The 15,214-nt window shown below is 44.1% G+C and overlaps 2 protein-coding genes across 2 annotated transcripts in view; one reads left to right on the plus strand and one right to left on the minus strand.

Moving 5' to 3' along the window:
- Positions 1–15,214, plus strand: part of QDPR (quinoid dihydropteridine reductase) — a 213,523-nt gene that overhangs the window by 191,327 nt on the left and 6,982 nt on the right. The window contains exons 4-5 of the mRNA XM_050791985.1: positions 3,968–4,064; positions 6,575–6,715. Coding sequence (XP_050647942.1) covers positions 3,968–4,064; positions 6,575–6,715 — 238 coding nt within the window. The remainder of the gene's footprint in view (positions 1–3,967; positions 4,065–6,574; positions 6,716–15,214) is intronic.
- The window catches only part of MED28 (mediator complex subunit 28), a 1,184,036-nt gene that overhangs the window by 100,544 nt on the left and 1,068,278 nt on the right, over positions 1–15,214 (minus strand). The window lies entirely within an intron of this gene.

The raw sequence follows: 15,214 nt of genomic DNA on the forward strand, positions 1-15,214 counted from the left end.
GTGAGCCACCGTGCCCAGCCGGTTTTTTGTTTTAAGAGTCTTGCTCTGTTATTAACGCTGGAGTGCAGTGGCACAGTCTCAGCTCACTGCAACCTCTGCCTCCTGGATTCAAATGATTCTTATGCCTCAGCCTCTTGAGTAGCTGGGATTACAGGTATGCATCCCAATGCCTGGCTAACTTTTTTGTATTTTTAGTAGAGACAAGGTTTTGCCATGTTGGCCAGGCTGGTCTTGAACTTCTGACCTCAAAGTTATCCACCTACCTCGGCCTCCCAAAGTAATGGGATTATAGGTGTGAGCCACTGCACCTGGCCCACATATCTGATTATTTAGGATACATTCTAAAGAGTAGAGTTACCCAGTTCACAGCATGAACGCTAACAAAACAGGTTATTTTAAATTATAAAATTATATGCATATTATAAAACAAAAGTCCAACAAAACTAAGTAAATAGTTTTATAGAAATAAACTGTGAAACTGTCCCTTTTCTCCCCATCATAGTATCATTTCCCAGAAGGACGCACTATTAACAGTTTGATGGATATCCTGGTATAAATGTCTTAGATGCTCTAGGCTGGGCGCGGTGGCTCACACCTGTAATCCCAGCACTTTGGAAGGCTGAGATGGGCAGATCACGAGGTCAGGAGATCGAGACCATCCTGGCCAACATGGTGAAACCATGTCTCTACTAAAAATACAAAAATTAGCTGGGCGTGGTGGCACACGCCTGTAATCCCAGCTACTCAGGAGGCTGAGGCAGGAGAATCACTTGAACCCAGGAGGCAGAGGTTGCAGTGAGCCGAGATTGTGCCACTGGACTCCAGCCTGGGTGACAGAGTGAGACTCTGTCTCAAAAAAAAAAAAAAAGAAAGAAAGAAAATCTTAGATGCTCTTAAGCTGTGCTTAACTTATTTGAGAAGCCCTTCTGGTGAGCTGCCTGGATGACTTTTGAGTCAGGTTCTCATTGTGTTGCCCAGGCTGGACTGGACTCCTGGGCTCAAAGGATCCTTCTGCTTCGCTCTCCGGAATAGCTGGGACCTCCTGAGTAGCCACTGTGCCAAACCGACTCTGTGTTTAATGGTTTTTAGTGCTGCAGCTCACATTCCCAAGGATAACTTCACATCACTGTGTGAGGCGCCATATTTTCCCAACCTCTCAGTGTGGCAGCAGGCCATTTTACAGCTGTGAAGATAAGTTTGCAGCGACTAAGTGACAAGGCCAACGAGCTGCTCGGTGGGGGGGTCAGGATCATAGGTCTCCAGATACGAACTTTAGTAAGTTCAGGTGCCGCTTGGTCTGCACGTGGGTCTGCTTTTCATTTAGTTGCCCTCTCCCTGGTAATCTCAATACTGACGTTTTACGATGCTTATCTGTTTTTTATAACAAATTTTTAAAATTTTAGAAGTGATGCATGTATGATATAGAAAATACAACTAAGCAAAAAGAAAAGGGAAATCATTTATAGTTCTAACATATAGTTAATCATTTATTTGTATTTCCTTCCAGTCTGTCTCTCCAAAATATACATGTATAAATCTACAAATTTTGAACATAAAACTGTGAGCACAACTGTGCTGCTCCTTTGCTCTTTCTGAAGTGTCAGTTTGACATAGATTGGAATGTAAAAGCCAGATGACTCAGTTTAGCACTTCATTTTTGTTGTTCTTATTTTTCTTAGTGTGGTCTCAATGTTCCCATACCTCAGTGATACAGATTGGCCTTAGTGAATTTAATAGTGAAAGTTAACATGGCATTGTTAGTTGCCAGGCACCATTCTCAGTGCTTTATTTTCATTAACACATGTTGTCTTCATTACATCCCAAAACAAAGCTTCTAATTTTATCCCCCTTTTAAAAGGGGGTAACTGAGGCACAGAAAGGCCCTGGTATTTGTCCAAGGTCAAACAGATAAAAGGTTGCATAGCCAGTATTTGGACACGGGCAGTGGGGGTCTGACAGCTGTTCTCTTAACTGCTATGCTAAGATGCCTTAAAGCAAAATCGTTTCATGTGAATAAAGTAATAAAGGCTAAAATGGCTGGGTGCAGGGCCTCACATCTGTAATCCTAGCACTTTGGGAATCCGAGGCAGGAGGATCACTTGAGCCCAGGAGTTTGAGACCAGCCTGTGCAACATGGCGAAACCCCATCTCTACAAAAAAAATACAAAAATTTACTGAATGTGGTGGCACTGTAGTCCCAGCTACTCGGGAGGCTGAGGTGGGAGGGTGGCTTGAGCTTGGAAGGCAGAGGTTGCAGTGAGCCGAGATCATACCACTGCCCTCCAGTCTGGGCAACAGAGCCTAACCTTCTCTACAAAACAAACAAAAAATGAAGTAATAAAAGCCAAAACGAAATGGAAGGGCTGTGCCTGGGCTTGGAGAGCAGCAGCCCTGCCAGGTGCGGGTCTCTGTAATTGGTGTCTGTTCTGTGTCTCTTCTGCTCTGATTAATTACAGGTTTCTAATGTCCCTGTAGATTGAATGTGGAGGTTGTCCCCACCCAAGGCTTGCCAGTAGAGTGCATCTCTAAGACAAAGATTGAGAGATGCATTTGTGCTTGTAAACTTAGCTTTGCAAGTCTCTTCCCTCTTCCGCTACTCCACCAAAGGAAGAGGAGTACCTTCACCATACCCCCAACCTTCAGAATTTCTGAACAAACAGCGTAACATTCAGTTTTGTCATGAAACTGGGGAAAGAGGTAATCAACTGAAATGTTCCTGCTGGGAGAGACACACGGTGTTGATTTAAGTCTTTTTTTAAAAAAAATTAAATGTAGGGATGAGATCTTGTTATGTTGCCCGGGCTGGTCTTGAACTCCTGGGCTGAAGTGATCCTTCTGCCTCTGCCTCCCAAAGTGCTGGGACTACAGGCATGAGCCACTGTGCCCAGGCTGACTTAAATCTTAAGAAGATTGGGCCAGGCCTGGTAGCTCAATCCTGTAATCCCAGCACTTTGAGAGGCGGAGGCAGGCGAATCACCTGAGGTTAGGAGTTTGAGACAAGCCTGGCCAACATGGCGAAGCCCCATCTTTACTAAAAATACAAAAATTAGCTGGGTGTGGTGGCAGGCACCTGTAATCCCAGCTATTCAGGAAGCTGAGGCAGGAGAATTGCTTGAACCCGGGAGGTGCAGGTTGCAGTGAGCTGAGATTGCGCCATTGCACTCTGGCCTGGGAGACGAGCAAAACTCCATCTCAAAAAAGAAAAAAAAAAGAACTCTTAAGAAGATTGATCTTAATGAAGCAATTGGGATGTGTTGTCTCAGCCATTCCAGAGAAATATGGAAGGGTCATGGTGGATGGCCAGAATTGCCTGTCCTGACAGACTGTTCTTTTAATAAATTATAACAAGAGGGCATCTATATTTTCAATGCTTTAAAATCTCAAACAAACAGAAGCAGAGAGATCATTAAAGTGAACCCCCATGTACTTAATATTACCAACATATTGCTATTGACTGTATTTTTTCTTTCTCTCACTTTTTCTTACAATTTTTCATTGGCATTTTTTTCAGAGTTGCAGTTAAAGGGATTTTTGGATGGGGGTGGGGAAAATAGGGTTGATCTTCTTTTTGGATTCTAATTCTGTGATTTGTGAAGAAAGTCTGGAAAGAAATATACCAGGATGTTAAGTATGGGCAGTGAAGCTCTAGGTGATTTTTTTTTTTTAACCTTTCCCTACTTTTATTTATTAATTGTTTTATTTCAAGGGATGCTCATGCCTCTACCTTTCAGAATGTATACAGAGAGACTCTAGATTGTGTTTTAAAAATTACACTGAAGTGTACTTGGGCTTCAAAGTCTGAAATGCTCATCAGAGCTTAGTCTTCCACCTAATTTTCAAAATGTTAATTGCTAGGTCCTGTAAACTGGCTTAAAAAGAAGAAAAAAGAAACTGAGTATCTCTAAAGATGCTAGCCTGTGTTGGCTTACCTTACAGTTTATACATTTTTTTTGTTCCTGTGTTGAAGGTGACTGCTGAGGTTGGAAAGCTCTTGGGTGAAGAGAAGGTGGATGCAATTCTTTGCGTTGCTGGAGGATGGGCCGGGGGCAATGCCAAATCCAAGTGTGAGTCCTGTCCTGAGTCACTCATTCGTTCTGCTCTGTTCTTTGTCCAGCTGACAAGGATTGTGTATGGACTAGGTGACAGGCCAGCTGTGTTTCTGTATATATCCCAGAATCTTTACAGTTGCTCGGGGAGAGAGTGATTAATGCTCTTAATCCATTTTATGGATAAAAAAGAAACTTTCTCTAGAGGACGTGAGGGGACGGGGGCATTGAGTTTGAGTTTAAAGTCGAGGCAGAATGAAATCAGCGTGGCCTGTGCCCCAGGTCATGTGCTATTCAGGCATTGGAGGATGTGTAGGAAGTGCAGAGATCATTTAGAAAGTCAGAAGAAGTCAAACTTGAGTTTTTACTAAAGCTGATTCCTTTTTTCATCTTTTCTTTTCCTTTTCTCTTTTCTTTTCTTTTCTTTTCTTTAAGACAGAGTCTTGCTCTGTCGCCAGGCTAGAGTGCAATGGTGCAATCTCAGCTCACTGCAACCTCCGCCCCTCAGGTTCAAGCAATTCTTCTGCCTCAGCCTCCCGAGTAGCTGAGATTACAGGTGCCCACCAGCACACCCAGCTAATTTTTTGTATTTTTGGTAGAGACAGGGTTTCACCATGTTGGTCAGGCTAGTCTTGAATTCTTGACCTCAGGTGATCCACCCCTGTCAGCCTCCCAAAGTGCTGGGGTTACAGGCGTGAGCCATTGTGCCTGGCCTATTTTTCAACTTTTCATTATGAACATTTCTAAACATACTGGAAAAGTTGAAAGAACAGTTCAGTGAACACCCTTATATGCTCCATCTAGATTCAGTAACTGTTAACATTTGCTGTACTTGAGTTGAGCTTGTTTTCTTGTGCCTGTGTACTTTGTGCATTTTTTTGTTAACTGTTTGAAAGTAAGTTTACGCCTCACTATATTTCAGCGTGTTTCTCCAAGGAATAAGCCCGTCCTACTTTATGGTACCATTGTACCTAAGAAAATTAACAGTGATTATCTAAGATTAATGATATTGAGCCCACATTAAAATTACCCCAGTTTATTCCATGTCTGTTATAATTCTTTTTCCCTAAACATATTCCACTCAAGGTTTATGTACTGCATTATGTTGTTTTTAGTCTCTTAATCTAGAAAATGTAGAATTAAAAAAAAAACTCCCTGTGATAAGACTTTGTGTCAAGTCCTTGGGAGTTTTTATATAGCGTGTCTCACATTCTGAACTTGTCCAAACTTTTTTTTAAGGTGCTGTTTGACTTGTTCCTCTATCCTTGGTATTCCCCATGAACTGGAATTTAGGTCCAGAAACTCAGTTAGATTTAGCATAAACATTCTTGAGGTGCAAATTCTTCCTGAGTGATGGTGTGTACCTTATATGCCATCACCTGGGAAGCTCAGCATGGCAGCTTGCCCTACCCTTAGGGATGCCAAATTTGATGCTTGGTTGAGATGGCAACTGCCAGACTTCCATTATAAAGGTACTTTTTTTCTATTTGCAGAAGTAATTCATATGTGGGATGTATGGTACTGTAGTATTGTGTGTCAATGTCCTGTTTCCCAAGTATTATCCTTGGGATATACTTTTTACCCAGTGGTTTTAGGCATTCGTTGATAATCTCTGCCTGAAGCACTTATTCTATCAGGGGTCCGAAAATGGTAGTTTTCTGATTCTGTCCTCCCTTCTACATTTATTAGCCAAAGCCATTTAAAAATACATTGACATTCTGCGACCCACATGTCAACGTGAGAGTAGTGCTTTGTGAGGTGATCAGGTTAGCAAAACAGCTTGATAACCTTTTTGTGTGTTTCGGGAGCAAGAAATGATAAATGTGGATCCATCAGGTTTTTTCCTAGTCTTTTTAGTGGGGAAATGCAATTCCTTGTTTATCACCCCCCGACCCCTCCTATATCAGGAGGACGTCCTTTTTGGATCACCAGGTACCACATGCCCTTTGAGTCGCCCAGTTGGTGGTGTGACATATGTTACCATTTGTTCTTCCTTATGTCTCTGGCAAGGCCAGGGAGTTAAAACAAGTGTGAAATGGTTGTTATTTTAGCTTTCTTTTAAAGAGTCTTTAAAGCTAACGTTAAACTTTCAGCCATGAATTATGTAGCTCAGTGAAAGCCCTCTTTATAGCTGTATAGTAATAGGCCCTTGGATTTTTATCACAGAGAAAACCTGACGTAGACATACAGGTTCTTATTACAAATCTGATACCATTCATAAAACAAAACAATCTTTGAATTAAAGCCAGTCCAGCAAATCAGTGAACTCCAGGTTTATTTGCTAAAATTTATTGGCCAACATTTTGCCAGTGTATAGGTAAGGAGGCTGAACCTTGGGCGATCCCATGGCCTGGGTTTGAACCCGTGTCTCTGACCACTGATCCCTGTGCTGTTTGTATTAGACCTTGCTGTAGACAGGGACCTGGGGACCAGGAGAGAGGGCTTCCCTGAGTGTGGGGCTGTGTGAGTTGAGCTCACCTTTTGGTTTCTTTTCTGGGAATGCTGAGCCCACATGTTTTTTCCCTCAGCTGTCTTTAAGAACTGTGACCTGATGTGGAAGCAGAGCATATGGACCTCAACCATCTCCAGCCATCTGGCTACCAAGCATCTCAAGGAAGGAGGCCTCCTGACCTTGGCTGGTGCAAAGGCTGCCCTGGATGGGACTCCTGGTAAGCCTTTATTTCCCCATCTGTGAAGTGGGGGTGCTTACCTTGCTTGCTGGGGCTGCTGGGCACTTCATGGGATGAGGATTGTTAAAGCCTTTACCCTCTAAGGTGCTTCACAGATGGATGGATTTTGCCTTCTTTTGGGCCTGAATCATTTTAGGGAGAAGAGTTCCGATCTTTTGTTTGCCTGTCCTCATGTTTATGGTGGTAAGGAACACTGTGATCTGGCACCCCCCATTTAGTGTATTTATCTGTGATCTACACTGGAATGAATGGTGTAGTGGAAATTAATCAACATGGATTATTAGTATCACATTGTATCCATGTGTTCCAGGGAAGCAGCTTAGCAGCTGGAAATAGCATAGGTTTTAGAATGAGAGAGGTTCGTTTGGCCAGTACGGTGGCTCACACCTGTAATTCCAGCACTTTTGGGAGGCCGAAGCAGGAGGATTGCTTGAGCCCAGGAGTTCAAGACCAGCCTGGGCAACATAGTGAGCCCCTGTCTCTACATTTAAAAAAAAAAAAAAAAGGGAATGAGAGGGTTGAGGGTGGATTCTTTACCCTGGATGTGTGACCCTGAACCAGTTCTTCGGTCTCTGACCAGATGTCTACTCTAGTTTCCTTAATTGTAAAATAGTGACAATGACATCTAACTTGAAGAGTGCTGTAAAACTGTAGAGGTGTTGCTATGTAGAAAGTCCACATGGTAGGCACCCATAAGTGGTAAGTCTTACTGTTATTCACAATAAATGGTAGGTCTTATAAAAGTCTTCACTCTTTTCACTTCACATATATTCTCACTTTAATCTCATCAATATTATCTTTTTCAGTTTACAGGTTAGGAAACTAAAACTTGGAGAGTTAAGTAACTTGTCTGAGTTTGTGCAGTAAGTAAGTTGCAGACTGACTCGAACCAAAACCCTAATAATTTACCAACTGTGTGCTTTTTCCATTATGTCATTTCTTTTGCATTTTTTATGACCGGTATTAATTTGCTTGGGTGGCTTAAACAACAGAGATTTATTTTCTTGTAACTCTGGAGGCTAAAAGTCTGGAGATCAAGGTATCCGCGGGGCTGGCTCCTTCTGAATCCTCTTATAGATGGCTGCCTTCTCCTTTTGTCTGCACGTGGTCTTCCCTCTGCGTGTCTGTGTCCTCGTTTCCTCCTCTTTTAAGGACACCAGGCATGTTGGACTAGGGCCCACCTTAATGAGCTCATTTTGACTTTGTTGCCTCTTTAAAGACCTTCGAATACAGTCACATTCTGAGGTACTGGGAATTAGGACTGCAATATATGAATGTTGGGGGGATGCATTTCAGCCCGTAACACTCCCTGTGGGATAGGGCTAAAGGAATTTCACCTGGCGTAGAAAGCGGCAGCATAGGGAGGCAGGAAGTGTCTGCCTCAACTATCTAAGTTGAACTCTTCTTTAAGAAAAATGGGAGCTTTCTTTGACTCTCTAGTAAGTGGTAGAGACCTTGGGACCCTTCTCAGTTATTTATTTTTTTAGAGACAGGGTCTCTCACCCAGGCAGGAATGTAGTGGTATGATCCTAGCTCACGGCAGCTTGGAATGCCTGGGCTCAAGCAGTCCTTTGCCTTGGCCTCCTGAGTAGCTGGGACTGCAGGCACACACTGCCATGCCTGGCTCATTTTTCTATTTTTGGTAGAAACAGGGTCTCGCTATGGTGCCCAGGCTGGTCTCAAATTCCTGGCTTCAGGTGATGCCCTTGCCTTGTCCTCCCAGAGCACTGAGTATTACCGGCACGAGCCACTACGCCAGGCCCCTTCTCAATTTAAATGTAACTCACCAAACTGTGAGGCCGTGACTGCTAGCAATACCTTGCCTCTCATTTTCTTCTTCCGTTTCTTAGAGCGTGTGATGTTACAAGTCCGTGGCCATAGCAATCATTAAAGCTGTGTAAATGTTAGCTGTCTGGTTGGTTGAGATCTGATTTTTATTTTAGATGACATGGGCAGAGGCACTAGAAAGTAAACAGAGAAAGGAGTCATAGCTTGACATTTAAAAAAAACAAAACCCTAGGATGGAAAGACTGGTTTTTCTTTTTTTCTTTTTTTTTGATGAGGAGGAAGAGAGTTTTATTTTCTGCAGGGAGAAGGCCTGGAAATGATCACCAGACCAACTCAGAATTACAGAATTTTCCAGAGCTTATCTACCTTCTAAGCTATATGGAAAGACTGATTTTTCTAAATGACAGAAGAGTCTCCTACTTTCCTTTGGTTTGCAAGTATCCTTTGATTACATTTTGGGTAGTGGTTAAGACTGTAGGGTCTGGAACCATGCACATTGGTCTTCTGGTAAGGCTCTGCCACTTACTGACACATTTGGTAAGTTACTTCGCCTTTCTGAGCCTCCGTTTTGTTATCTATAAAATAAGGTTAAATAATATCTCCTTTATATATATGCTGGTTGTGCCTTGTAAATGTCTTAATGGATCTAAACGGACGAGAAAGGTATTACAGAGAGTCAACAGTAAGTGTGAGCCATTATTATTATTTACTCCAGGCTTATTTCTGCCCAGCTTTTCCTGCCTCAGATGTTAATGAATTTGTTCATCTCTAAGCTCTTAAGTTAGATTTTGTTAAGCTATTAATAATTTGAGTCATGAGATCTTTTAAGTATGCTGCAGACCTCAGAAAAATCTGGGGAAATTGATCTACAATTTGAAAGTAAACGATGAATGAGGATTAATAGTCCCTCAAACTCAAGAAGATTTGTTCGCACATGAGAAGTTTTTCACTTGGAAGGATACGGAGAAAACCTCACCCTCCTATTTCCAAAGTTGTATTTCTAGACTGTCTAATGTAGGATAAACTATTAAAATGGTGGTCACTTTTGTTTACCATTAAAGGATCTGTGCTGTGATTGGAAATCACTTTTGGGGGACCTCATCGATTATTTAATAATTTGGAAGTGTTGGCCTTCTTAGTGAAATGCCTTTTTTCCATATCTTGCAAATAACTCCTTTTGTGTGTCCAAGGAAAGGCCATTCTGTAGAATTAGGACATTACGGTTGCCATTTGCTTGTTTCTTTCCTTCGTTAGAGTCCCTGCTCTTGTGTTGTGTTGTTTGAATGGAGTGAAGAGAGCACTCTGGGACTTTGAGGACCAGGGCTGGATTAATGAGCACTTATGCCCTGGTTTATTTTATTTTATTTTATTTTATTATTATTTTTTTTTTGAGACGGAGTCTTGCTCTGTCGCCCAGGCTGGAGCGCAGTGGCTGGATCTCAGTTCACTGCAAGCTCCTCCTCTCGGGTTCATGCCATTCTCCTGCCTCAGCCTCCCGAGTAGCTGGGACTACAGGCGTCCGCCCCCTCGCCCGGCTAGTTTTTTGTATTTTTTAGTAGAGACGGGGTTTCACCGTGTTAGCCAGGATGGTCTCGATCTCCTGACCTCGTGATCCGCCGGTCTCGGCCTCCCAAAGTGCTGGGATTACAGGCTTGAGCCACCGCACCCGGCCGCCCTGGTTTATTTTAATCACTGAAGAGTTTGTTATGTTTTTATACTGCCCCCTGATTAAACAGAGAAGCTAGGGATGGTGAAATATTCTTCTTGTGCTTCCAAATAGCTCTTTGAGACCTTGACCTTCTTTTGCAATTTGAGGTTGTTGTTGAAGCAGTTTTGTGATTGGTTCCTTGGCTGGGCTGTGATCCTCCCGCCTCCTGCTGGACCTGTGATGCCTCCACAGCGATTACATTTTAAACAGTGTGTGTGCCGAGGATTTTAGGGAGGCCTATGACCTCTAGAAGAAACAGTGGTTTTCAGAAGGTGGAGAGGTTTACAGTGATTCACCCTTCCTTCTTGTTGCTGTGATAGCAGCATTTAGCGAGCAGCTACAGTTGGGTGCAGTGGGGGAACATAAAGAGGAAAGAGACCTCATTCCTGCCACATGCCTGCAGGGCAGAGGGAAACCTACCCTGATAAAAGGCAACCCTTGATTCAGTCAGCAAATAGTCATCAAATAGTGGGAGGAAAGGAAGACCAATCGGTGGCAGGTATACACAATGTCAAAATCTGCTCAAATGGTACACCCTAAACATGTTTAAGTGTGTTGTATTTCAGTTATACTTCCATAGACTTGGAGAAAAAGGAAGAAATCTTTTTAGGCATCTGTCTTCTGGGTGCTTGGCTTGTCTGGCTAAGCTTGATCTTTTTTCATCACCAGAGGTGTCTGTAAAGTAGGTGCTATTATTTTCCCTTGATTATAGAGGGAAAAAACCAAAGTTCAGTGATTTTAGGTGCTTTCTGTAAGACAACCTGGCTAGTTAGTAGCAGATGCGTCTGAGTGATAAGTTGATCAGTAATTAATATATAATTATAATCAGTAATTATAACAATTACTGATAATATAATTATGTTGAGATAATTTTATAGTTATATTGAGATAATATAATTATACTGAGAGCCTTCTGTGGGCAGCAGGCGTGCGGGTGGTGTGAGTGTGAGACCGGGCTAAATTACAGTTTAAGCACAGTGCTCTTGGCGGGGTGAGTCCACCTCTGAAAAGGTTTTGTTGAGGGAGCTGATTCAAATAGGGTCTTGGAAAAGGACTTGCTTTGACAAGTAGAGCTTATGGGAAAAGCTAAGAAGGCACTGTCTTAGTTTTTATTTAAGTAATTTAATTAATCAATATTTAAGTTGGAAAACTAACCAATGCATGTAGTAAAAATTCACTTGGCACTAAAAGAAACACAATGAATAGGAAGATGCTCTCCTACTCACACCCCTGATCTCTATGGCACTCCCTCCCAGACCCAACTACAGTGGTGGCTTCTTGGGTGTCCTTCTGGAAGCATTCTGTGCCATTCTACTGTGCGCCCATGCCATACTCATATACTTTTTAAAAAGCACCATAATTTGGCAGAGTGCGATGGCTCATGCCTGTAATCGCAGCACTTTGGGAGGCCACAGTGGGCGGTTCACCTGACTTCGAGACCACCCTGGCCAACATGGTGAAACCCCGTCTCTACTAAAGAATACAAAAATAATCAGGCATCATGGCAGGCACCTGTAATCCCAGCTACTCAGGAGGCTGAGGCAGGAGAATCGCTTGAACCTGGGAGGCGGTGGTTGCAGTGAGCCGAGATTGTACCACTGCACTCCAACCTGGCGACAGAGTGAAATTCTGTCTCCAAACAAACAAAAAAAGAGGCTGAGGTGGGAGGATTGCTTGAGCCCTGGAGGTCAAGGATGCAGTGAACTGAGATTGCACCATTGCACTCCCGCCTGGGCAACAGAGTAAGATTGTCTCAAAAAAAAAAAAAAAAACACCAAAATTTGATGACTCAATAGAGGCTTTTCTGTGCTTTACTCTTTTCACTTCATCATAGATTAAATAATTTAAAAGTTAGTTTGTCTGGAGTATTGAGAAACTCATGAGTTACTGAGAATCACCTACCATAGTTTTAATGAGCAGAGCTACCAGTTTGTTCGTTTTGTTTTTTTGTTTTTTGAGACGGAGTTTTGCCCTCGTTGCCCAGGCTGGAGTGCAATGGCGCAATCTTGGCTCACCACAACCTCTGCCTCCTGGATTCAAGCAGTTCTGCTCCCTCAGCCTCCAGAGCAGCTGGGATTACAGGCACGCACTACCACCCCCAGCTAATTTTGTATTTTTAGTAGAGACGGGGTTTCCCCATGTTGGTCAGGCTGGTGTTGAGCTCCCAACCTCAGGTGATCCACCCGCCTTGGCCTCCCAAAGTGCTGGGATTACAGGTGTGAGCCACCGTGCCCGGCCCCAGTTTGTTTTTTCATTCCCACCGTTTTGGAGTGCCCACCATTTGATTAAGCCCCATTATCCTCCTTTGAGAAACCCACGTATTGCTCTTTTCTGAAAGCAATGAATAAAATATTTATTTATTTATTTATTTTACTTTTTTTTTCTTTTGGAAACATGGTCTGGCTCTGTCACCCAGACTGGAGTGCAGTGGCATGATCTTGGCTCACTGCAGCCTCGACCTCCTGGACTCCAGCCATCCTTCCACCTCAGCCTGCTGGGTAGCCGAGACTACAGGTGCGCGCCATCACACCTGGCTGATGTTTGTATTTTTTGTGGAGACAGGGTTTCGCCATGTTGCCCCGGCTGGTCTCAAACTCCTGGGCTCAAGAGATCCACTTGCCTCAGCCTCCTAAACTGCTGGGATTACAAGCCTGAACTACCTCACCTGGCCAAATAAAGTATTTATTGAATGCCATCTTTTGATTTGGGATACATTGGTAAACAAAACAATGAAAATCCCTGCCTCTGTGGAACTTACTTTCTTCTGGGAATGAAAGAGCCCTTTCGAGTTCATGAGGCGTGTCACGTTTCACGTCGTCTTCAGGAAAGCCTATGACCTGGCCATGAGATCCCATTTAGCAGGGAAGAAGCAGAGGCTGAAAGAGCTGCTCACCCAAGTCACAGTGGCAAGGAAACACCTGGGTTCCAAGCCCTGGCGTTGAAGTCCAGATTCTGGGTTCTTTCTGGTGTGCCGTGCCGTGCCTGGGAGCCAGAGAGCTGCCTTGTGCTTCTTTGTCTTTCTAACACTGAGCCTAGGGATTCCCACATGGAAGAGGCTCCGTGACATGGGGTGTGGTAAGTGGGTTTTGATGCCCGGGAGCAGGTGGTCCATGGCTGCCCCTTTCCAGGCTCTGGCTTTACAGGCAGCAGAGTGATGGCAGGTTGGTTTGATGGTGTTAAGGCCAGAGTTGTCACCTTCCCAATGATGTCACAGTCCTTCCATCGCTGATAAGGAAGGAAATGCCCCTGATGGGCCGCAGATGACTGCTTGATCTGGAGAGGAATCATGCATTGTAATATGAATAATGATGAGCTGGGAGAGTGGGAGAAGCATCACCCGCTCCCTGCTGCAGTCACTGGGAGAACATCTCCCTGGCAAGGTGCTGAGCAAAGCCATTGCTACACCAGGCTGGGCTCCCTCCGCACTGATCGGGTTCTGTGCGTGCCCTCCATGGTTTCCAACGCCCTTCTTGGATGCGGTCTCCCGCCATCCTCAGCATGGCCTTGTGAATAAATTGTGATCTGAGTTACCGCTCCCATTTACAGACGGAAAAAGCAGGCCTACAGAACCTATGAGTTTTTTTGGTGGCTGGAAAAGCAGGTGTTAGGGCTGTACTTTTTGAATTCCAAGTTGACGACCCTTTTTGCAACTCCTTATTGCTGTCCGTGGAAAAAGAGTTGCCAGTGACCTGCTGAGAGTCATGAATGACAATAATGGCCAGGACTGAGTGTTCCTCTGTGCTCAGTACTGTACAACGGGGATTTGTTAACCTGAAAAAAAAAAATCAATGGAGCTTTATTACTTGACATAATTAAGGAGGATGCTGGAAGTATTCTCCAAAGCAGTGTCTCTCCCAGGAGGGTTTCCTGGGGTGATGGAGAGGGGAGAGGGTGTGTCACGGCATGTGGAGAAGGGGTCCCAGGGGCACAGATGCAGTGAGTCATCACGCCAGCACATAGTCACATGTTCTGGTGATGAAGCTGTAGCATGGTAATGAGGAAAGTCCACTTGGGATCATCTCTAAGTTGCTGGTTTCACCTGACTAGTTGACTACATTCCATGCAAGTTGTGGGAAAAACCAGGCTGTGAAACAGGCTGATTGTTCAAGCTGTTGAAACTCCTGTAGTCCCTGGAGACCCTCCCTGTCTGCTACACTTGTACATGGTATTTTATTTGATTGTTGTTAGGATTTGGGATTGCCGTTCTCTTTTCATGGAGTGGGAAACTGAGGATTCCAAGGTTTAGTAGCCTCTCCCAGAGTCAGTCACTAGCAAGCAGCAGAGCCTGGACACAAAGCCAGGTAGTCGAGTTCCAGGGCACATTTCTTCTGTTGATTTGATGGGAAACATTCATTGAGTGCCTGTCCTGTGCTAAGGGTGTGCTCGGAATTAAGTACTCTATTCCTGTGTGTCGTAATGAGCCCCTCTGGATCACACCTGAGTTTATACTGATAAGGTGATTAGTAGGTTGAGGCCCCTAGACAGCCTCAGGATGGAGCTACCTCCTAGAATGATCAAGCGATTAGGCGGTTAGAAATTTCAGCTCCACTTACCAACGTCCTGGAAGGGAGTGGGGCTGGAGATTAAGCTGTACAAAGCCTTCCAGATGTGATGAGTGTCTGGGTTGAACACATGGAGGCGCTGGGAGGGTGGCGTGGTTGGAGCAGTCATGGAAGTTCCATGCCCACCCCCTCTCCTACCCTGCCTCTGTGTCATTCCACCTGGCTGTTCCTGAGTTGTATCCTTTTATTATAATAAACCGGGAACTATTAAAAAAAAAAAAAGTGTTTGCCTGAGTTCTTCCAGCCATTCTAGCAAATTATTGCACCCGAAGAAGTTGTTGTGCAAACCCCCGATTCAGCCTGTTGGTCAGAAGTCTAAGTGGCCCAGGACTTGTGACTGGCATCTGAAGTAGGGTCGGTCTTGTGAGACTGAGCCCTTAAATCGGACTGGAGTACAGTGACGTGATCATAGCTAATTGC

Source organism: Macaca thibetana, chromosome 5, assembly GCF_024542745.1.
Source record: "Macaca thibetana thibetana isolate TM-01 chromosome 5, ASM2454274v1, whole genome shotgun sequence".
In the NCBI taxonomy this organism is placed as follows: Eukaryota; Metazoa; Chordata; class Mammalia; order Primates; family Cercopithecidae; genus Macaca; species Macaca thibetana.